General features: G+C 44.7%; 1 protein-coding gene across 2 annotated transcripts; it reads left to right on the top strand.

Annotated features, from left to right (window-relative positions):
- The first annotated feature begins 133 nt into the window (after positions 1-133).
- Positions 134-22,234, top strand: emc1.S (ER membrane protein complex subunit 1 S homeolog). Of its 2 annotated transcripts, XM_018227049.2 has the most exons (24): positions 134-377; positions 1,846-1,970; positions 2,180-2,245; positions 2,332-2,422; positions 3,989-4,117; positions 4,685-4,811; positions 4,940-5,089; positions 6,256-6,426; positions 7,458-7,529; positions 8,120-8,173; positions 8,270-8,392; positions 8,473-8,569; positions 8,648-8,764; positions 9,754-9,762; positions 9,991-10,190; positions 10,702-10,851; positions 11,666-11,827; positions 11,937-12,056; positions 12,346-12,483; positions 12,608-12,781; positions 12,862-13,072; positions 19,183-19,267; positions 19,626-19,755; positions 20,092-22,234. In XM_018227049.2, the coding sequence occupies exons 1-24, from the start codon at positions 286-288 to the stop codon at positions 20,269-20,271; spliced, it is 2,973 nt and encodes a 990-aa protein (XP_018082538.1). In that variant the 5' UTR covers positions 134-285; the 3' UTR covers positions 20,272-22,234. The 2 variants fall into 2 exon arrangements, with proteins under 2 accessions (XP_018082538.1, XP_018082540.1); XM_018227051.2 differs by lacking the exon at positions 9,754-9,762.
- Positions 22,235-23,019: the final 785 nt, after the last annotated feature.

A 23,019-nucleotide genomic window follows, 5' to 3' on the forward strand; every position in this document is an offset into this window, starting at 1 on the left:
AGCCAGCAACACCTGCAGCATTTGTTTACCGTATTTTAATCATAGATTATCAAAAGTATTTTGCATGCAACTAAGCCGCTTAGTGACGCTCATTCCCCGGCGCTATTCTATGGCGTTGTGGAGGCCTCAGAACTCTATGGTACCAGAGGCGCACTCATTGGTTAGCTCTGATCGTAGGCCTCTCTGACAGTGAAGCGTCATCAATCTCTATGGTTCAGAGCGTCGCTCTGCCCAACGCTGCTCGTATCTATTGTGCTGTGGAGGAGTTGCTGTCCCCCGGGTGTCATGGCGGCCGGTCTGTGTTGGGTTTCGCTGCTCCTGGCCTCCGTGGCACTGAGTCGGGCTGTGTATGAGGACCAAGTGGGCAAGTTTGATTGGTGAGTGGGGCAGGGGATTGTCCTTATTGCTCCTGACTCAGGGGAGGGCGAGAAGGGTTCGTAGGGTGTCACAGGGTCTATAGGAGTCTTCCTGTCAGTCTTTGGCCTGGGACTGGGGGAGGGGCAGTAGTGGGATCAGGGGAGTCTCTGTGCAGCCTCTTGGGGTACAGCCTGAGAGAAGGAACCACAGGAGGGAATGAGACCAATGGGGGTCTGTCTGCCCTGTGGATCCCCTCAACTTACAGTTAGGGGTTCTTCTCCAACTCCTCCTGTGAATAAACAAAGGAGTAAAGACACAAAGGTGTAAAGAAGGAGGCTCTGGGGACTCTGTAACTGATCTAAATTGTTACATTTAGTTGATACATTTGTTATCTTTGACCCTGCTGAGCAGAATCCCTGAGTTACATTAAGGGTAAGGTCACACGGGGAGATTTGGGGAGATTTAGTCGCCTGGCGACAATCTCACTGAATTGCTTTCCCCTGTCTTTCCGCCGGCTATAATGAGAAATCGCCATCGGGATGGAACTCGCGGCACTTCGTTTTCCGAAGTCGCCCGAAGTTTCCTCATGAGGTGACTTTGGAAATCGAATCGACTGCCATTGAACAGGCGATTTTTCATTATAGCCGGCGGAAAGGCAGGGAAAAGCAATTCGGGGAGATTGACGCCCATAAGAAGAGACGATTAGTCGCCAGGCGACTAAATCTCCCAGTGTGACCTTACCCTAAAGGCAGCTATTAGAATTGATACAATAGTTGCTAATACTCCAGCGATGCTGCAGAGAAATGGATCGGCTGAATGGATCGGCTGAATGGATCGGCTGAATGGATCGGCTGAATGTAGCAAATTGTATTAGTTCAGATGCTCCTGGATCACTGAGCTGCCAGACTGAAACACCAGAGACACGAACATTAAACTCAGACCATTCCTATTCATATTCCAGTCTCTTATTCAAATCAGTGCATGGTTGCTAGGGGAGTTTAGCAACCAGACGGCTGAAATTGCAAACTAGAGAGCTACTGAATAAAAATAACGCAAAAGCCACGAATAATAAAAAATGAAAACCAATTGCAAGTTGTCTCTGAATTTCACTAATTTAAGGTGAACATTTCCTTTAAGCTAATGCTGCTTTCAAAAGCAATTATTTTTACAAATAATTTTAAAAGTACTAAAATTTTTTTTTTTTTTTTTTTTAAAACATGTATATTGGAAAGTTGCTTAGAATTAAACTTCTTCTTTAATTAGGCAAATTTTTATTTTTGAATTGAGTTACCCTTACAATCCTGAGGGTGATTGCTGCCAAATCAGCTAATGTGCCCACCCAATGGCTAGTGTTATGCGACTTTGCATGCGCTGCCTCCAACAGGACCCCTTTAAAGGATCACTGGAAGCTTTCCCTAGTGGAATTAAAGAGGTCTCAATGCTGTTTCACCATTTATTTGGATTAACCGTGGCTCTTCCCCTGTGCAGGAGGCAGCAGTACATGGGGAGGATCAAGTTTGCATCACTGGAATCTGGTTTGGGAGCCAAAAAGCTCATTGCGGCTACTGACAAGAACATTGTTGCGGCTCTGAACTCCCGGACTGGTGATCTATGTAAGTGAAATACTTGTAGATTCAATTCAGAAGGGTGCTGGGAGTTTTGCAGTATGAGAGGGTTCTGGGAGTTTTGCAGTATAATTTAGAGGGTTGTTAGTTGGTCATGTGAATGCTATAAAAGTGAGTGTATTGCTACTTTTAATTAATTGTTAATTTAACAAAAAATGTTTTCGCCTTTTTACTTGTTGTACAATCTGCCCCTGCAGTGTGGCGCCATGTTGATAAAGACACGTCTGAGGGAACAGTGGATGCGCTGATGATGATTGGCCAAGGTTAGGTCTCCTCCCAGTTCTACTTTTGTTTTTTTTGTAAGGTTTCCTCTGGCCATTTGCTTCAGTTTATCTCTTTCTTTTCTCAGATGCTATTACAGTGTCTGGGGGGCGCCTGCTGCGCTCATGGGAGACCAACATTGGGGCCCTAAACTGGGAGGCTGTGCTGGAACCTGGAAGGTGAGACACCATAATATACTCAATTGTGTCGTTTATTTTCCCATGTGTACAGAGAGTATAATGCATTGTGTGCCCAGAACATTCTTTCTCTGTATATTTGTATTTATACATATGGGAGGAGGAGGTGCCATATTGATTCCCTTAGACAGTACAGTATGAGGGTATAGCTTATTGTGTGCCCAGAACATTCCTTCTCTGTATATTTGTATTTATACATATGGGAGGAGGAGGTGCCATATTGATTCCCTTAGACAGTACAGTATGAGGGTATAGCTTATTGTGTGCCCAGAACATTCCTTCTCTGTATATTTGTATTTATACATATGGGAGGAGGAGGTGCCATATTGATTCCCTTAGACAGTACAGTATGAGGGTATAGCTTATTGTGTGCCCAGAACATTCCTTCTCTGTATATTTGTATTTATACATATGGGAGGAGGAGGTGCCATATTGATTCCCTTAGACAGTACAGTATGAGGGTATAGCTTATTGTGTGCCCAGAACATTCCTTCTCTGTATATTTGTATTTATACATATGGGAGGAGGTGCCATATTGATTCCCTTAGACAGTACAGTATGAGGGTATAGCTTATTGTGTGCCCAGAACATTCCTTCTCTGTATATTTGTATTTATACATATGGGAGGAGGAGGTGCCATATTGATTCCCTTAGACAGTACAGTATGAGGGTATAGCTTATTGTGTGCCCAGAACATTCCTTCTCTGTATATTTGTATTTATACATATGGGAGGAGGAGGTGCCATATTGATTCCCTTAGACAGTACAGTATGAGAGTATAGCTTATTGTGTGCCCAGAACATTCCTTCTCTGTATATTTGTATTTATACATATGGGAGGAGGGAGGTGCCATATTGATTCCCTTAGACAGTACAGTATGAGGGTATAGCTTATTGTGTGCCCAGAACATTCCTTCTCTGTATATTTGTATTTATACATATGGGAGGAGGGAGGTGCCATATTGATTCCCTTAGACAGTACAGTATGAGGGTATAGCTTATTGTGTGCCCAGAACATTCCTTCTCTGTATATTTGTATTTATACATATGGGAGGAGGAGGTGCCATATTGATTCCCTTAGACAGTACAGTATGAGGGTATAGCTTATTGTGTGCCCAGAACATTCCTTCTCTGTATATTTGTATTTATACATATGGGAGGAGGAGGTGCCATATTGATTCCCTTAGACAGTACAGTATGAGGGTATAGCTTATTGTGTGCCCAGAACATTCCTTCTCTGTATATTTGTATTTATACATATGGGAGGAGGAGGTGCCATATTGATTCCCTTAGACAGTACAGTATGAGGTTATTCCTTATTGTGTCCACTGAACATTCTGCTGCAGAATATGTTGTTTTTTATAAATACATGTTATTAATAACAGTAATAATCCTGTCTGTGCATGACTGTGTCCAAGTAAAATAGCCTGTTGACATAAGTAGTATCACAACCATCTGGTTAATATAAAGGCTTCACTCTTGTGATATACAGACCCTCCTATTTGCTTTGGTTCCAGCTCTTTCTGCTAAACCAATCTCTTGTCCTCAGTTTTCAGGCATTGAGTTTTGCTGGCAGTCAGGATACAGCTCGGTACGTGGCAGTTTTGAAGAACTCAGAATTATCTCTCCACTTTCTCTCCAATGGACATCTCAAGTGGTCGGAGTCGATCCCAGAGAGGTAAGAAGTGGATGTCAGACTTCACAGGATGCGACTGTTCTGCTGTTTGTTTCCTACAACCTCACGAATTGATGAAAAAGGAAATAAGAACACAATGTAAAGTATTGGGGCTGCTCTGAGAGTGGACAGCTAGAAGATGGGTTTACCCATTGGGGGGCTACTGAGGATTTGGGCTGTACCATTGGCCTTGTGTTTCCTTTAGGCTTTTTTTTTTTTTTTTTTTCCAATTATGACTTTATTTGCACCAACTAAAACATATCAACAAACACAATTGAATGCCATATAGTGTTATAATCTATTATAATTTAACATAGGGGTTCAAATAAAAATGAAGTTGGCCTACACACAAGGGTTCATTCCTTCATTCCTCGATATATATTACAGGATGGAACACCCTATCTCTACAAATAGATATTTTCTTCACTTTCTCACGGGGTTACCTTTATTATTTAAGTTTAGGGACATGCTAGGTGTAAGGCCACCTGAACTGTCACAATTTCCTTTGCCTTTAAGTTCATATCATTTTTGTATCTCTCCCTGCTTTTTAACCTGAGCTGTTTCCCCCAGTGACTCTGTACAGTACCAGCTGCTCCACTCTCCATACAAAGGTTATGTCCATGTCGTGGGACTTGTCCCTCAGAGTCACCTGACTATCCTCACATTCAGCGTGGAAGACGGCTCTATCAGCCACCAGGTCAGTTTGGGGTGTCCTGCTCAGAGACATGAGACATCCTTTATGTTGCCTTTGTATCCTCACAGGTTCAGTAGAAACATAAGCTTCCCCTGTGTCCTAGCAATACATATCTTTGTATCTCTTTGCAGGTTCGGGTCTTGACTCCATGGCTGCGTACCCTGCATGGGACTTGTGGGGTGATTGGAGAAGGTGTTTTGGTTTGTGGTGATGCACCAATGGCCTCTGTTCACATTGTTTCTTTACTCTCCGGTGAGGAGACAACACGCCATTCTCTGCAGGTGGGTCCCTTGGTTGTAGAATGGGCCTGTTAAAGGGTATCCTGGCATTTGTAAATCAAAAGCTGTTGGAGAGCAGAGGGAGGGCAGTCCTGCTTTATAACACATCTCTTTGTTTTGATGCTTAAAGGGGTACTGTCGTGGAAAAACACTTTTTTTTCTCCAAAACACATCAGTTAATAGTGCTGCTCCAGCAGAATTCTGCTCTGAAATCCATTTTTCAAAAGAGCAAACAGATTTTTTTATATTTAACTTTGAAATCTGCCATGGGGCTAGACATATTGTCAGTTTCCCAGCTGCCCCCAGTCATGTGACTTGTGCTCTGATAAACTTCAGTCACACTTTACTGCTGTACTGCAAGTTCTAGTGATATCACCCTCTCCCCTCCAGCAGCCTAACAACAGAGCAATGGGAACGTAACAAGATAGCAACTCCCTGACACAAGATAACCACTGCCTGGTAGATCTAAGAATAGCACAGTAAAATCCAGGTCCCACTAAGACACATTCAGTTACATTGAGTAGGAGAAACAACAGCCTGCCAGAAAGCAGTTCCACCCTAAAGTGCTGGCTCTTTCTGAAAGCACATGACCAGGCAAAATGACCTGAGATGCACCTACAAACCAATATTACAACTAAATACACTTGCTGGTTCAGGAATGACATTTTATATAGTAGAGTGAATTATTTGCAGTGTAAACAGTGTCATTTAGAAATAAAAACGACACCATAAAAATCATGACAGAATCCCTTTAAAGCATAAGTAAACTTTTAAAATAAGTGAATGTAAAATTGATGAGGGGGCTATTCTAAGCACTTTTGTCATTTACATTCATTATTTATTTTGTTTTTATTCCAAGATATTAAGGGATACATGTACTGTTAATATGAATGAATTTAGTTACAACAGCGCCACCTGCTGGTCATTTTCCCACCAGTCTGACCAGCAAGTAGTCAAGGAATTTGTCAGGAGAAAGAAAGAGGCTGATGTTCTTCTGCTTAAGAAAGATGTGAGAAAGGTTTCTAATTTTATTCCTAAGCAGAAGAACATTTAGAAAGTTTCTTAGTTCAGTATGTTGAAGCTTATTTTAAATTTTTATTTTCGCGATCGTTCACCTTTAATGCTTTCTTACCCAAGGGTGCCTAATAAATCCTGTGTGTCTCTTATAGTCCCTGGGCATTGAACTGGCTGAAGAACTTACTCAGTTGGATGTAATCACAGCACCTCAAAATGGTATAGGGGAGAGCCTTTCACAGTTCTTCCTGCAGATTGCACCCCGACGATTTGTGTTAATGCAGCACCGTGATGGAGTCCTCACCCCTCTGCGCGACTTCTCCCAGGTATCACCCCCACGTCGGACATTTAGTCTGACAGACTTCTGTTCTGCTAACAAGACAATGAGAGCAGCTTAGCATTTTCATCTTTTAGCCTCCACAAGTTGGCTGTGATTTACACATATTATATGTATGTTTTTTTCTCTGACAATGTTAATTGATATAATTAGGTGCTTGCTTATAAATGTAAAACACCGCAGGCAAGTAAAAGGAAGCAGTGTCAACAATTTATGGTGGAAAAAGAGCCGACCGATATCGGCAGAAGACTTGGATATCGGTCGGCTCGTCGGTCGCTCTGGACAGAAAATTTCATCTGGTGCCTTTAAAGGGACCTGAACATGCCCATTGTTAGTGCTGAATCATCAGGTACAGGTAGAATTCTATTGTTTCTATATCTGACGATCCAGCTCTACACTTATGTATTGAAACTAACAATCTTTCTTAGAAAGATCTTTTCCAAGAAAGACATTACAATTACGATCTTTCCTGGGAAAAGATGTTTCCAGGAAAGAGGGTTCATTTCAATACACACGTGTAGAGCTGAATGGTCAGATAGACATATAGAAACAATACAATTCTACCTGTATCTGATGATTCAGCAGTAACAGTGGCCGATGTTCAGGTGCCTTCAAATTGTCCAATCAAAATTTTCCAACCAGCCTGATCAAGCCAACAAGCCTACCGATATCCAAGTCTTCTGCCGATATTGGTCGGCTCTTGTTCCACCATAAATTGTTGACACTGCTTCCTTTTACTTGCCTGTGGTGTTCTACATTTATAAGCAAGCACCTAATTATATCAATTAATCAGTTTTGAACGATAATATTGGTGAGTCTATGGCCACCTTTAAGGCAACAAGCGAAATGTACATCCTAGGGCTAGCCAAATGCTTCTTAGGCATAATGCCATGTAAATGTGGCAAATCTCTTTATAAAGGGGTAATTTTCCTGCTTGGATTAGTAAGAGCTTCTGAATTGGTAGGAGGGGTAAGAATGGGGGGTGATCTCTCCAGTGTTTCACTCTTTGTTTTCCTACAGGTTTCACTGGTGAACTTTGCTACCACCGGAGAGAAAACTGTTGTTGCAGTGATGCAGTGCAAAACCGAAGGGGTAAGTCTTCCAGAATATACATTCATCTGATGTCTTAAACCCATAATCCACATTCATTAATTAGCATGAGAGGTGTGTACTGTTTTGATCACCCCCTGAACCCCATCAGCAGCCCAGAGCATTCTTATAATGTGCAGTGCCACTGACACAAAAGATGGTCTAACAAGATTTAAGATGCTAAGCTCCTGTGAACAGGTTTAAAGGCCTTGGTCAGTGCAGTTATATGGTGGCTGTACCTTTGGGCTGGTACAGTGAGTTCAGTATATAAGATATAAGGTGCATCGAATCCAGGATTTTTCCTTTTTTCGGCAGGATTAGGATTCGTCTGATTCAAAGGGCCCTAGCTGAACTGAATCTGAACCCTAAGAAAATCTGAAATTTTTTTGCTTGAAATACACCTTTTTTTTCTTCCAAAACCTAACACTGATTTGCATATGCAAATTTGGGTTTGGATTTGGTTCTTGATACGCCAGAATCCTGCCTGTGAGATTTGGGATTCGCCCAAATCCAAATAGAGAATATCTAATAATCCGTTTGATTATTGTGTCTTCTGTACATTTATTGATTTTCATTTATATATTTCTTTTCAGAACCAGAAATCTGGACCAGAGCCTGAGGATCCAACAGGACAAAATTGTGCTGAGGTAAAGCTGTGCAGATCTGCAGTTGGTCTCTATTCAGGTGTTTGATTGGGTGTAGCGCCCCATGCTGATACAGCAGCTTTCTTTGTGTCGGTACAGGAGCCCTGGTACTGCCCTGGACACACCTACAGCATCAATCTGTACATGGCTGATAGCGGCAGGCGACTGTTAGAGACCACCATGAGCTTCACCCTGGATCAGAGCTGTGTGCGACCGGATTCTGTAGGTTGAATAGACAAAAGGTTTCTAATTCTTCTCTTGCCTTTCCCTTATACTCACTTCCTTTCTTGTCTTGATCTAAGTTCTACCTCCAAACATTCCTGAGAAAGGACGATTCAGTGGGTTATCGAGCCCTGGTACAGACTGAGGATAACCAGCTCCTGTTCCTCCAGCAGCCAGGTAATTCCTGATATTGCTCTATTGTCTATTCATTTGCCTCCAACATGGGCCCCACTCATTTTCATCTTACTTTTACAGGGAAATCAATTTGGCTGCGAGAGGAATCTCTGGCTGATGTGGTCACCATGGAAATGGTCGATTTACCTCTGACAGGAGCCCAGGCTGAACTGGAAGGGGAGTTTGGCAAGAAAGCGGGTAAATAATCCCAGAGGGGCACCCAAACTTTCCCTGGCTTTATGTTTTATGGAGGTATTGGAAGAAGAATGAAAACTAAGGATTGTATTGTAGACCTTTCTGCTGCTTTTATAAAGGTCATTTTAAAGGAAGAGTAACATCAAAATACATCAAAATAATATAATGCAGTGTTGCCCTGCTCTGGTAAAAGTGCTGTGTTTGCTTCAGGAACACTACTATAGTTTATATAAACAAGCTGCTGTGTAGCCATGGGGGCAGCCATTCAAGCACAGGATACACCGTAGATAACAGATAAGTACTACTATAGTTTATATAAACAAGCTGCTGTGAGCCATGGGGGCAGCCATTCAAGCACAGGATACACAGTAGATAACAGATAAGTACTACTATAGTTTATATAAACAAGCTGCTGTGTAGCCATGGGGGCAGCCATTCAAGCACAGGATACACAGTAGATAACAGATAAGTACTACTATAGTTTATATAAACAAGCTGCTGTGTAGCCATGGGGGCAGCCATTCAAGCACAGGATACACAGTAGATAACAGATAAGTACTACTATAGTTTAGATAAATAAGCCACTGTGTAGCCATGGGGGCAGCCATTTAAAGGAGAGTAGGCTCAGGTTACACAACATCTGGCATCAAGGCAGTATAGTCTGATCTTATTGGGGCATGGCCATTATCGGAGGAACTACTTTGGGATATACACAACTTTGGCCAACCCTGTATTTATAGCAATCAATCAGGTGGAATAGGTTAAGCAAATAGATTGTAGGTTGTTACGAGGGTAGGATTTGCTAATGTTTGCCCAGAATAAGCATGCACTAGGCATAACTAAGCAAGGGATACTTCTGTGGTTAGCATATCTATAAGTGGCTTTCAGGAGGGTTTGGGAGGATCCCTAAATAATCCATGTTTCAGCAACTTTCTCACACACAGTTCTGTTTTCCAATGTTTCCTTTTTGCTTCCCTGCTGCCTGGACCCAGCTATACAAGGTAACTGCATGAACTGTTTCTTCTAATATATCTGTACAGCACTTCCCACACCTTCTCTCTAGGACTGTTTGTACTGTGGCCTTGATGGAGGTATGGGGGGTTGGTGGGGTACCTACTCAGAGGGTTAGACAGTAAATGGACAAAAAAGAATTTCGGGCTGGTTATGTTGATATTCTCTCATGCTGGGCTTTGAGATTACCCATAAGTGACTGTGTTTCTCCACTTCAGACGGGCTGCTAGGGATGGTGCTAAAGCGACTGTCGTCCCAGCTGATCTTACTGCAGTCCTGGAGCGCCCACCTCTGGAAGATGTTCTGTGACGCCCGTAAGCCCCGCAGCCAAATCCGCAATGAGATCAACGTCGACACACTGGCCAGGGATGACTTCAACCTGCAGAAGATGATGGTTATGGTGACGGCCTCTGGAAAGGTGAAAAATAACTGCCAAGGATGGGGATGAGATTGAAATGGGGGGTTCTCAAGCTCTTAAAGGAGAAGGAAAGGCTTGGTTCACTTGGGGTGCCAAATGTTAGGCACCCCCAGCTGATTGTATTGACTAACCTGAATCGCTCCAAAACGGACTGTGTACCCTGACACTTAAGGGACATACCATTCCCTTTTTTTTTTGTGGCTTTTGTTATTTCTTACCATTCATATTAAGAAGGCAGTTAATTTAGCCCATTCTGTTAAAACCCTTGATTAATTAACTCCCTTATCTGTGAACCTGACACAGTTGGCAGCTAGCGAAGGGAGGGGCTTGTTTATGCAGAGCTCATCGTCTCTGAACAAAGTCTCCTGATTTCATAGACCCCTTTAATCTCTCTTGTACCTTAAATTATCTTTCAGAGGATATAGTCTGGGGACACATGGGGTAACAGTGTTGGTTACTTGAAGTGGATTGGTTGATTCTCCTTTCATTTGTCCCTTCTCTGTGTCTGCAGCTGTTTGGCATTGAGAGCAGCTCTGGTAGTGTCATATGGAAGTTTTACCTGCATGGAGTTCACCCCGGCTCTTCCTTCAAGTTACTTGTCCAGAGAACGACGGCTCACTTCCCTCACCCACCTCAGTGCACCCTGCTGGTCAAGGATAAGGTAATCGTGAAATACAATGAAGGGTAACTCAAATCAAATAATAAAACAATTAAAATTTTTCTAATGAAAGCCTAATTCTAAGCAATGTACCAATATCCATTCATTCCTCATTCTCACTGGGTTTATAGTTCTGTGTAACTGTCATTGTGTCTGTCCCTTTCTCTTCTCTGCACTGCTGCTTCTGACTCCTGATACAACTTCCCAATATCCATTCATTCCTCATTCTCACTGGGTTTATAGTTCTGTGTAACTTTCATTGTGTCTGTCCCTTTCTCTTCTCTGCACTGCTGCTTCTGACTCCTGATACAACTTCCCAATATCCATTCATTCCTCATTCTCACTGGGTTTATAGTTCTGTGTAACTGTCATTGTGTCTGTCCCTTTCTCTGCACTGCTGCTTCTGACTCCTGATACAACTTCCCAATATCCATTCATTCCTCATTCTCACTGGGTTTATAGTTCTGTGTAACTGTCATTGTGTCTGTCCCTTTCTCTGCACTGCTGCCTCTGACTCCTGATACAACTTCCCAATATCCATTCATTCCTCATTCTCACTGGGTTTATAGTTCTGTGTAACTGTCATTGTGTCTGTCCCTTTCTCTTCTCTGCACTGCTGCTTCTGACTCCTGATACAACTTCCCAATATCCATTCATTCCTCATTCTCACTGGGTTTATAGTTCTGTGTAATTGTTGTTGCTTTTGTCTGTCACTGTCTGTCTGTCTGCCTTGTACCATTAAAACAAAGCAGTAGTCTTTGATTACCTTTTCTATTCAATGTTTTCATTTGTGACCCTATGTGTTGTTTAATATCAGGTGACCGAGAAAAGTGCAATGTACGTGTTTAACCCAATCTTTGGAAAGCTGAGCCAGCTGGCCCCTCCCACCTTGCAGCGCCCCATCCTCCAGTCTCTGCTCCTCCCCATCATGGACAATGACTATGCTAAAGTGTTGCTGCTCCTGGATGATCAGCACAAGGTAATAAAGAGGAGAAACTATTACAAAGCGGTGAAAGAAGTGAGAGGCCTTTAAACATTAATCTGGTGGTGGTTTGGGACTTATGTCTGGAATCTCTTCTTTCTCACAGGTCATTGCTTTCCCTGCTACAAAGTATGTTGTTCAGCAGCTACAGGAACTGCGTTCCACCATATTCTTCTATCTGGTTGATGTGGAAAAAGGCAAACTATCCGGCCTGCGGCTGCATAAGGTGAGTGCCTTTGAAAATACTTGGTTCCCTACTATTATTATCATCTTTTATATTGTGCCCACATATTTGACAGTGTTTACACTGGTTATGTACATCATTCGCAGTGCCCCAGTGGAGCTTACAATCTAAGTTCCCTATAAGGAGCCAGTTATCCGAACCAAGGGCCTCGTGCTGCAAGGCAGCAATGCTAAGCACCGTCCTATCCTACATTTTACTGAAGCACCTGAATAACTTTTGAGAATTAAATGATGTGTGTGTATATATGTGTTATTCTATCTGTTCCTTAAAGGACCTTTCTACAGAGGAGATTTGGGAAGTTTTGCTGCCACCAGACTTGCAGAGGATCACTGTTGTAAAGGGAAAGCGATCCAACGAGCATGTTCATTCCCAAGGGCGTGTAATGGGTGACCGCAGCGTACTTTACAAGGTAAGGAAACTTCCAAGTTTAAGAAGATTCTCTTCCTATGGTTTAGTTGTCGGGTAACATCTAAACTACTACATGCGTGGGGTCCAAGAGGGAAAAGTTACAGAACTGCTTCTTTCTTCTCCAGTACCTGAATCCCAACCTGCTGGTGCTGGTGACGGAGAGCACAGACACACACCCAGAGCGCTGCTTTATTGGGATCTATCTCATTGATGGGGTCACAGGACGCATTATCCATTCATCTGTGCAGAGAAGAGCTCGGGGCCCTGTACAGATTGTCCATTCAGAGAACTGGGTGGTGGTAAGATCACAGACATCCTACTGTTTACCTGATTCCACTGCCATCTTGCTTCTACTGTAACACCTGCTCTCTCCCCTCAGTATCAATATTGGAACAGCAAAGCTCGCCGCAGTGAGGTGACCGTTCTAGAGCTTTACGAAGGAACAGAACAGTATAACAGCACTAACTTCAGCTCCCTGGATAGGCCACTTCTCCCCCATGTTCTACAGCAGTCCTACATCTTCCCTTCAGCTATCCGTGCCATGCAGGCCACCATAACTGAGCGAGGCATCACCAGTCGCCATATTCTCAGTATGTAAATGGGGGTGGGGCTTGTTTATAGCCGGATAGAGAGATTTTTGTACTTACCGTTAAATCTTTTTCTCTTGTCCTATATTGGGGGACACAGGCACCATGGGGATGAAGATCCTGCAGCTGGAGACTGGACACTAAATAGTTAACTTTAAACTCCTCCTCCTCCTGCTCTGGGCTTCATCCCCTGCCTCCTCCTACAATCTCCAGTTTCGACCGAAGAAGGAGCATGATGACCAAAAACAGAAGAGGAGGACCTCTACCCCCACCAAACCACTTAGAAACAAGGTTGAAAAAACATATATAACCGAACCGAACTCCAACGTGAGTCGGTAAAACTACAATTTAACCAGTGTCGGTACAGGGAGGGAAGGCCTGTGTCCCCCAATATAGGACAAGAGAAAAAGATTTAACGGTAAGTACAAAAATCTCTCTTTCTCTTGCCTAATTGGGGGACACAGGCACCATGGGGACGTCCCAAAGCAACCCATGAGGGTGGGACACTGTAAGCCCCAGTAGGCGTTTAAGTAATGACAGCCTGTAACACCTTCCTCCCAAATACAGCTTCGGCTGAAGCCTGTGTGTGTAGCCTGTAGAATCGCGTGAATGTGTGAAGGGACACCCAGGTGGCCGCTCTGCAAACTTGTTCCGCCGATGCCTGATGCCGAACTGCCCAGGAAGTGCTAATCGAGCGAGTAGAGTGCGCCCTCACTTGAAGTGGAGATTCTTTACCCTTAAGTGCGTATGCTCTGATGATGGTAGCACGAATCCACTTAGCAAGTGTAGACTTGGCTGCTTTGGCACCACGTTTGGGTCCATTGGGAATGATGAACAGGGCATCAGTTTTCCTGACCTCCTTGGTAGTGTGTAGATATGAGGTGAGAGCCCGAACAACGTCCAGGTTGTGAAGCTTGCGCTCTCCAGGATTCTTGGGTTCTGGGCACAAGGAAGGCACTACGATGTCCTGGTTAAGGTGAAAGTCCGACACCACTTTCGGTAAAAAATCTGGAGTAGGTCTGAGGACCACCTTGTCCTTGTGGAAGATGGTAAAGGGTGACTTGCAGGAGAGTGCCGCCAATTCCGAGACTCTGCGAGCTGATGTGATGGCCAGAAGAAAAACCACTTTTTCTGTAAGGGTATACAGAGGGATCATGTCAATAGGTTCATATGGATCCTCTTGGAGTACTGAGAGTACCAGGTTTAGGTCCCAAGGTGGTACTGGGCAGCGATACGGTGGTATTAACCGGATAGCCCCTTGAAGAAACGTTCTGATATTGCTCCTTAGGGCTAGTTTTTTCTGAAGAAGAACAGACAATGCAGATACCTGCACCTTCAGGGAGCTCAAGGCCAACCCCTTCTGCAAGCCCTCCTGTAGGAAGGAGAGAATCTCAGTCTCTGTAGCCTTCTGTGGGTCTGTACCTCTGCGTTCGCACCAGGTGATGAAAATCTTCCAGACTCTATGGTATATCTTGGAAGAGACCGGCTTGCGTGCACGGAGCATGGTAGGTAGTGCGTCCGATGGGGCTCCCGCTCTTCGCAGCACTAGGGCTTCAAGAGCCATGCCGTTAAAGCCCACTGAAGAGAATTCGGATGGACGACAGGGCCTTGAGTCAGCAGATCTTGCCGGAGAGGAAGGCGAAACGGAGCGTCCCTCGCGAGTGTCACAATGTCTGCAAACCACGGCCTCCTGGGCCAGAATGGGGCCACCAGGATAGTCGGAGTGCCTTCTCTTTTTATCTTTTTGACAACCTTTGGAAGCAGTGCCAGAGGAGGAAAGATGTAGGCCAGGGAAAAAAGCCAGGGAATCACTAGGGCGTCTGTCGCGAGTGCAAGTGGGTCCATGCTCCGAGCCACAAATCGAGTGACCTTGCAGTTGCTTCGGGATGCCATCAGATCTACTTCCGGTAGACCCCATCTGTCCACGAGGAGTTGGAAAACTTCCTGATGCAGGCTCCACTCTCCCTGATCTAGGGTTTCTCTGCTGAGGTAGTCTGCCAGCCAGTTGTCTACCCCTGGTATGTGTACTGCAGAGATTGCCGGAACGTGTTTTTCTGCCCACAGTAGAATGTGTTGTGCCTCCCGTAGGGCTGCCGGGCTCCTTGTGCCGCCTTGGTGGTTTATATAAGCGACTGCTGTTACATTGTCGGACTGGATCCGGGTGGCGTGGCCGCGGAGGAGGGGCGTCAAGCGTTCCAGTGAGTAGCGAATTGCCCTCAGTTCTAAAAGGTTGATGGGGAGAGAACGTTCCTCCTGATTCCAAAGACCTTGGACTGTCGTCTGGCCCAACACGCCTCCCCAGCCCCGGAGGCTGGCGTCCGTCGAAAGAACCATCCAGTGGAGAGGAGGAAAGGGTCGCCCTACAGTTGTCCGTAGTGGCTGAGTCCACCAGGAGAGAGAGCGTTTGACCTGTTCCGGAAGGACTATCCGGCGGTCTAGATTGGTGCGATCCGTGCGTTGGTGCATCAGAATTGCATGTTGAAGGGCTCTGGTGTGGAATTGTGCATAAGGGATGGCTGGGAAGGATGCTACCATGGTGCCCAGGGTTTGCATGGCCGTCCGGAGAGGGACCCTGAGGGAACTCTGGAGGGTTCGAATCCTGCCCTGGAGGGTGCTGGTCTTGTCTCTCGGAAGAAAAGCTCTCCCTTTCCTGGAATCCAGTATCAGCCCCAGGTATTCTATCGTTTGAGTCGGGATGAGCTTCGATTTGTTGAAGTTGACAGTCCATCCCAGTTCTGTCAAGGTCTTTAGGACCTGAGACGTGTGGTGAAGGGCTGTTGCTGCCGACTCGCCTTTTACGAGAAGATCGTCCAAATAGGGAATGACAGGAATGCCCTGTAGTCTTAGTTCTTCTAGAGCTGCCGCCATCACCTTGGTGAATGTGCGGGGGGCTGATGACAGTCCGAATGGTAGTGCGACAAACTGCCAGTGTTGACCGTGCACAAAGAATCTGAGAAACCTGTGGTGAGCTGGGTGGATGGGGATATGGAGGTAAGCATCTTTTATGTCGATGACCGTCATGAACTCCCCGTCTTCCATGGACGCCAAAACTGATTGGATAGATTCCATCTTGAAGTGGCAGCGCCTGACGAAAGGGTTGAGATCTTTGAGATCTAGCACAGGTCTCAGGGAGCCGTCCTTCTTGGGGACCATAAAGAGTTTGGAATAGTACCCTCTTCCCCGGTCGGATTGTGGAACTGGTTGGATAGTTCCTGCTGTGACAAGGTCTTGAATGACCAAGAGAAATTTGCTCTTGTTGTGAAGTTGTCGGGGTAGTCTGGATACGAAAAATCTGTGGGGAGGAGGTTGGGTAAAGTCTATTAGTAGTCCCTGAGAGATGACTTGGAGAACCCAATGGTCCCGTATCTTGAGTTCCCACACCTCCCGAAAGGATTGGAGGCGGCCTCCTAGTGGGATCCCTTCGGGGGTGGGCACCCCTTCATGCGGAAGCGGACTTGTCCTGAGAGGACTTGGCCGGTGCTTTGTTGGACGACCAACTGGACCTTTGTTTAGTTTGGTAGCGAGAGCGGAAATTGGTGTTGGGTTTGTCTGACTGTGTCTTTGACCTTTGGCCTTGCCGAAAGGGTCGAAAAAAGGGGCGTCTCTTGAAGGCTGGTCTTTTGGTTCTGGCCTGTGGGAGTAGTGTGCTCTTACCGCCAGTTGCTTGTGAGATTATCTTGTCTAATTCGGCCCCGAAGAGTAGTTTTCCTTGAAAGGGCAGGCTGACTAGGGAGCGTTTAGATGTGAGGTCGGCAGACCATGTCTTCAGCCAAAGGAAACGGCGAGCTGCCACCGACTGGGCTGAGGCCTGTGCCACCATCTTTGCTGCGTCGATAGCCGCATCTCCAATGTAGTTGGTAGCGTCGGCTATTTGAGAGAGGAGATTGTCGGTGGTAGGGTCCTCGGACCCGAGAAGTTGCGCAGCCTGTTCTACCCAGACCTCCATGGCCTTGGCGACCCAGGCAATAGCAAAGATAGGTCTAAAGGCGGATCCGGACGCTGTGAAGGAAGATTTGCAAAACCCCTCCAGTCGCTTGTCAATAGGGTCTTTGAATGCTGCTGCATCAGCCACCGGAATGGTGGTATTCCTGGAAAGTCTGGAAACTGGGGGATCAACCGCCGGGGGTGAAGCCCAGAGCTCAGTGCACTCCTGAGGGAAGGGATAAGTTTGTGAGAAGCGCCTTGATATTTGAACCCTGTGGTCTGGATGTTTCCACTGGGCCTTGATTAGGTCGTCCAGCTGTTCGTAAGCTGGGAAGACGTAGGAACTCTTCTTTTGTCTCTTAAAGATGTTTTTCGCTGGCTCAACAGAGACGGGCTCCTCTATGTTAAGGGTACTAAGCACCGCTTGTATCAGGCCTTCCACCTCCTTTTGGGTTCTAGGGGTGTCTAGATCTGGATCAGTGTGTTCCTGATCAGAGTCATCCTGTGATAGGACTTGGCCTTCCTCATCGGAGGGAGAAAATGGTTCCCTAGGGGAATCAGGTGGCGAAGGTGCAAGGCGTTTGGAACCTGAAGGGAGGTCGGCAGTTCTAGCAGGTTGAGAAAGGTGCTCTAGGACTTTGTCTAATGTCTCTGGGATGCGGGCCAGGTTTTGGATGCCTGCAAGTGAGAGGGAGAGGGCCCTGATCAACTCAGACTCAGATGTACTGGCCGAAGGTGGTGGCAAGGAATCTGAAGGTCTGCAGGCCATACACACGGATTCAGCCGAAGCCGAATGATATTTAGCCTTACATTTGGTGCAGGCTAGAAACGTGATTTGAGTATTTTGGCGTGTGTGAGCTGAGGACTTAGAGGTCCTGGGCTCTTCTGTCTTATCTGCCATGATGCTCTTTCTCCAATTAGAGAAATTCTCCAATCTTTTTTTTTTTTTTTTTTTTTTTTTTTTTAAATTTTGCTGAGGCAGGGGAATCCAGCAAATGCAAGGATAAGAACCTCCTAGAAGGTGCTGTGGAGACAGAGAATAGAGGGTTTAGAGTCCCTGGGGAAACCCATGTATACCAGGTGTAGTGCCCCTTTAAGAGAAGGAATACTTGCCTGTAACCGTCTGCCTGGACTGCCTGGAGCGCGGTCGCTGAAGATTTGAGAAGCAGGGGCCCCAAGTAGGAGCAATGTGGGCCGAGGTGCTGGGAGAGAAGGCAGCAGCCGTTAGAGTGAGGGGACTTTGGCGCCAGAAGAGCCGTCTCAGCGCGGGAGCGGTAAAATCCTAATGCGCATGAGGCAGAGACTGGGCGGAAGCGGAAGTGCGTTCCAAGGTGGAACGCACGTTGGCGCTGACGGCGAAGCAGGAGAAAAAAGGGCGCGAGAAGAGTAGCGATGCGCCTATAGGAAGGTAGGCGATACCAAGAGGGCTCCAGGGGCATTTGAAAAGAACAGGGAGCAATGGAGCACTGTAGGGAACACCAGCAAGGACAGTGTTTAGACAGACAGACAAAACATTGTTTCAACACTGTATTCCAAGCACTTTCTACATAAATACTTCCAGGCTATGTAGAGAAAAGAGAGGGTAGAAGGGTGGAATGTACTCACCACCGTTGCCAGCTGTACTGTGCCCTTTTAATCGGTTTCCCTGTCACAGACACAAACAAGAATATATGTGAAGACTCACATATATAATTGTCTGTGTAAGGATATACACCTAAGAGGCGTAGAGCGCTGCTGCAGGCCTCCGTGGAGCGGGAAGACAGCGTAGGGAAAGAAGGGAGCGAGCCTGCAGACCTCCGTAGAGCGGGAAGGCTATAAGGGAGAGTAGTTGTCAGCTGGAGAGGCTCTTTGAGTGTGTCAGTGGCCCCATAATGTGGCATGATCCTAACACGCAGTCCTGATCAATTGCTCCAGCCACTAACTATGTGTCTTCTCCTTCTGAGGACACTAACGAAACTGGAGATTGTAGGAGGAGGCAGGGGATGAAGCCCAGAGCAGGAGGAGGAGGAGTTTAAAGTTAACTATTTAGTGTCCAGTCTCCAGCTGCAGGATCTTCATCCCCATGGTGCCTGTGTCCCCCAATTAGGCAAGAGAAAACAAAGTCATCTCTTGCATCTACTTTTAGTGTGAACTGGAGCATAAGAAACTTGTATCCCAATAACACCTGTAATTATTGTTCCTCCATGCAGTTGGCCTTCCTTCCGGAGCGATCCTTTCCCTCCCTAAAGCATTACTGGACCCAAGGCGACCGGAGATACCAAATGAATACACCAGGTGAGATCTGCGGCCAATCCTCCACTACAATCCTGACACTAAAAAACTACTTTTTAAAATATGAATGTACATTAAAAGTTACCTGTAGGTCATGCTGATTGTTTTTTTTTGCTGAGAGGTTTGTTTTTGTAAGTAATTGTTAGTTGAAGTTCCTAAACCTGACTGTTTTGCCAACCTGACTGTCCCATCTCAGCCTGTCCGTTTCTAATACTAACGGAGAGAGATGCAAAGTCAATTTTATGGTAGATGTAAAACACGGTTCAAATTCTGGTCTCGGTATCGCTTTAACTATTGTAAATCTACATTGAGAGCAATAATAATTCTGCTGTATTTTTCCAATGTCTCTTTAAATTTTCAGAGAGGAGAATTTAATCCCTTATACTCCAGACATTCAGATCCACGCTGAACGCTTTATAAATTACAACCAGACGATCTCTCGCATGCGCGGAATTTACACGGCCCCCTCTGGACTGGAGTCAACGTGCCTGGTAAGGGTTTTGGTTCAAGGTGCCATTCTTGTCTTAGTTGGTGACCAAATAAAGAACAAACGGTCCAGTAACATGAAGGCAACGCACCAAAGTCAAGGAAGAGCACTCAAATGAAGGCAATCTTCCCCAGGCAGTAGAATTCAGTAGAAATATTTGCCTTACGCGTTTCGTGTTATACACACTTAGTCATAGGCTAGAGAAATGCGTGAGGCTAATAATGACAAATATTTTTACTGAATTCTACTACCTGGGAAAGATTGCCTTCATTTGAGTGCCTGTTCAACTTATTCCTGTGACCAACCACATTTGCTGATCTCTGTTTCCGTTTCTCAATAGGTTGTGGCCTACGGACTTGACCTTTACCAGACGCGAGTTTACCCCTCGAAGCAGTTCGATGTCCTGAAGGATGATTATGATTATATCCTGATAAGCAGCGTCCTGATTGGCCTGGTCTTTGCTACAATGATCACCAAGAGGTTGGCCCAGGTCAAGCTGCTGAACCGAGCCTGGCGCTAAATCTGTTCCGTCCAACAAGACCAGATTCCTCGTTGTTTCATGGACAAACCCATCTCGTACCACTGTGCATATTTCTTGTCGACAAATAAGCAGAGATATTCCTATTAAATCCTGATGCGCAAGAAGTAAATCTGGGCTTGTGCCACCAACTGATTCAAATTGAATTTCCGTGAAACTGACACCAGCTGAGGTTGAAATGTCTGGTCTGAACTGAAACGTGTGAATTACGGGTCTAAACTCGTAACAAGTTGCTGCCCTAAAGGTACCTCGAATCATGTGCCGCCTGGAAAATGGCCACTGTACATCCTATTGATTGGTTGAAATGGGGTGATCCATTCAATTAGACCCCTGGAGACATCAACGGGTTAATATGGTCCTTACACCTCAAAGCAGCCTAATTAGCAGAAATTGTCTAGATATCTACTGGCCATACAGACAACCCAAAATTATAAGATGGTAAAAGCCAAACACCTTGCATTAAAGAGCATGGGCAAATCTTTTACTATAAATTAAATTAACCCTAATTATATCTGCTCCCTACTATACTGGATAGTCCTGCCATCAGAATTAAATACATTCAGTGCCACCAAAAGTGATTACACAAAAAGACCCAGACAATATAGGTACCTGTTAACCCATCCCTAATTCGACTAGGCCTCCAACTGTGACTGCAACTGGGGCTCAGCTCTTTTATATTGAAATTAAATCTATAATTGTCATTTTTAGCATTCAGATTAATTCTCCCTCCGCTAATGAAATGAAAAATGAATGGGATTTCCCCAGTAGTCCCATTTCTTTCCCATTTGTGGTGCAGCTTTCAAGCAGACGTCATTTTAGAAGGATCAATAGTTTTGTTTCCTCTTATCTGATCCACTAATCAAACCAGGCATCTCTAGCCAGCAGAACTGTGAATGAACGGCACCATTTATTCCTTCCATGAGACCAAAAAGATTACTGTATAATTCAGGCAGGAGGAGATACAGTGAGTTATAGTTTAGCAACATCTTACATAAATGGCTCGTCTAAGGGATTAATCATTAGTGAGATATTAACCCATTGATTTAAATTCCATACGAGGTTCCATATTTCTGCAGGAAGTAGGATAAAGGTCCCTTTTATAATGCTCATGAATTTGTCACCTCTAGTTGGGATTTGAACTCGCAACCTGCTAGCTTTTGCTTAACTACAACTCTCATCCTAATCACCGAGCTGTGGTTAATTAGTCTAATTGTCCTAACCTACAGCAATCACAACCAATAGGTTCAAATAAAATTCTTTTGCATTTAGGGCTGTATAATAATTTGATCTATTTATTTTGCAGCATTAAAGGAAATAAAAACCAGTGCTCAGAGCACTTTTGCTTTCTGCATTGAGCCCTTTTTTTTCTAGATTTTAAGGTATTCACAATTACTACACTGCTGATATAATGAATTTCGAACAACAGCGCCACCTGCTGTTCGTTTCTACCAATTGCCAGATTTAAGTTAGTGAGAAGAGCAAAGTCTTGTGATGTTATTCTGCTCAAACCTGAACAGAGAGACGTCGGCTATCTAATGTCATTTTTGGAGTAATCGCAGGACTTTCCCCTTTTTGCTGACTTGACTTGCTGTGCGCCGAATTGAACAGCAGTTGGCGCTGTTGTTGAGATTCATTATATTGGAGTAAAAACTGCTGATATCTTGAAAACTAGAATAAAAAATATTGTAAATAGAGCACTCTGGTTTACAAGGTTTTGCATTTCCTTTAATAGATTTGACCCTACTTGGGATATGTTCTATCTTTGCACTGAAACCCCACCCAATAGAGGAGAGGGTGGCCCAATATATCCTCACTGGAGTTGATTTTCTAGATCCTGTGGTTTATTGTTGGAACTGATATTCCTAAGATGCTATTTGATATGAAAGAGAAAAATGTCAGTTCACGGGTATAAAATAAAGGTAAAATAAACATGTTTTACAATCTCCTTCAATGTGTTCATTCATTTTTTTCAAAAGATTAAAGGAGAAGGAAAGGTACCGAAGCAGTTTATTGTTAATAGATTAGCCAAAATAGTACAAGCTATAACACTATTTATTCTGTAGAATGCTTTACCATACCTGAGTAAACAGCTCTAGAAGCTTTGTTTATTTAGGATAGCATCTGCCATATTAGCTTGGTGTGACATCACTTCCTGCCTGAGTCTCTTCCTGCTCACTCATAGCTCTGTGCTCAGGGTACAGGAGAGAGGGGGAGAGAGGAGCAAACTGAGCATGCTCAAGCCCTAGCCCTGGAGGTTTAAGCTGAAAACAGTTAGTCTGATACAGAAGCCCATGAGTACACAATAGAAGGAAAGAAATGTGCTGTTTGACAGAGGACTCAGAGCAGCATTACTTTGAGGGATTACTGGTATATTTATATAGACCTTTCTGATAAAGCTTACTTACTTTTAGCCTTTCCTTCTCCTTTAAAGGGCAGAACATCAAATTGCCATGTTAGAAAGAACAGAAAGTGACTTTTATTTAGAATTCAATGTGGCTCATGGGTAAAAAAAAGATTGGGGACCCCTGCCGTAGAGGAACCTTTTGGCCCTTTTTCTATCAGGGAACCTGAGTCTGCTGAGGGTAAAACATGGCTACACATGAGCATGAGCCGAGTACATGAGTTGGGCCCATATGAGTATCTCAGAGATCCATATAAAAGTGAACATGTCAACACTCAAGACTTACACTCTTTCTCTGCAAAATAATGTTTGTCCACTTCCTGTGCCAA

The sequence above is a fragment of the Xenopus laevis genome, chromosome 7S (genome assembly GCF_017654675.1).
Source record: "Xenopus laevis strain J_2021 chromosome 7S, Xenopus_laevis_v10.1, whole genome shotgun sequence".
Taxonomy (NCBI): domain Eukaryota; kingdom Metazoa; phylum Chordata; class Amphibia; order Anura; family Pipidae; genus Xenopus; species Xenopus laevis.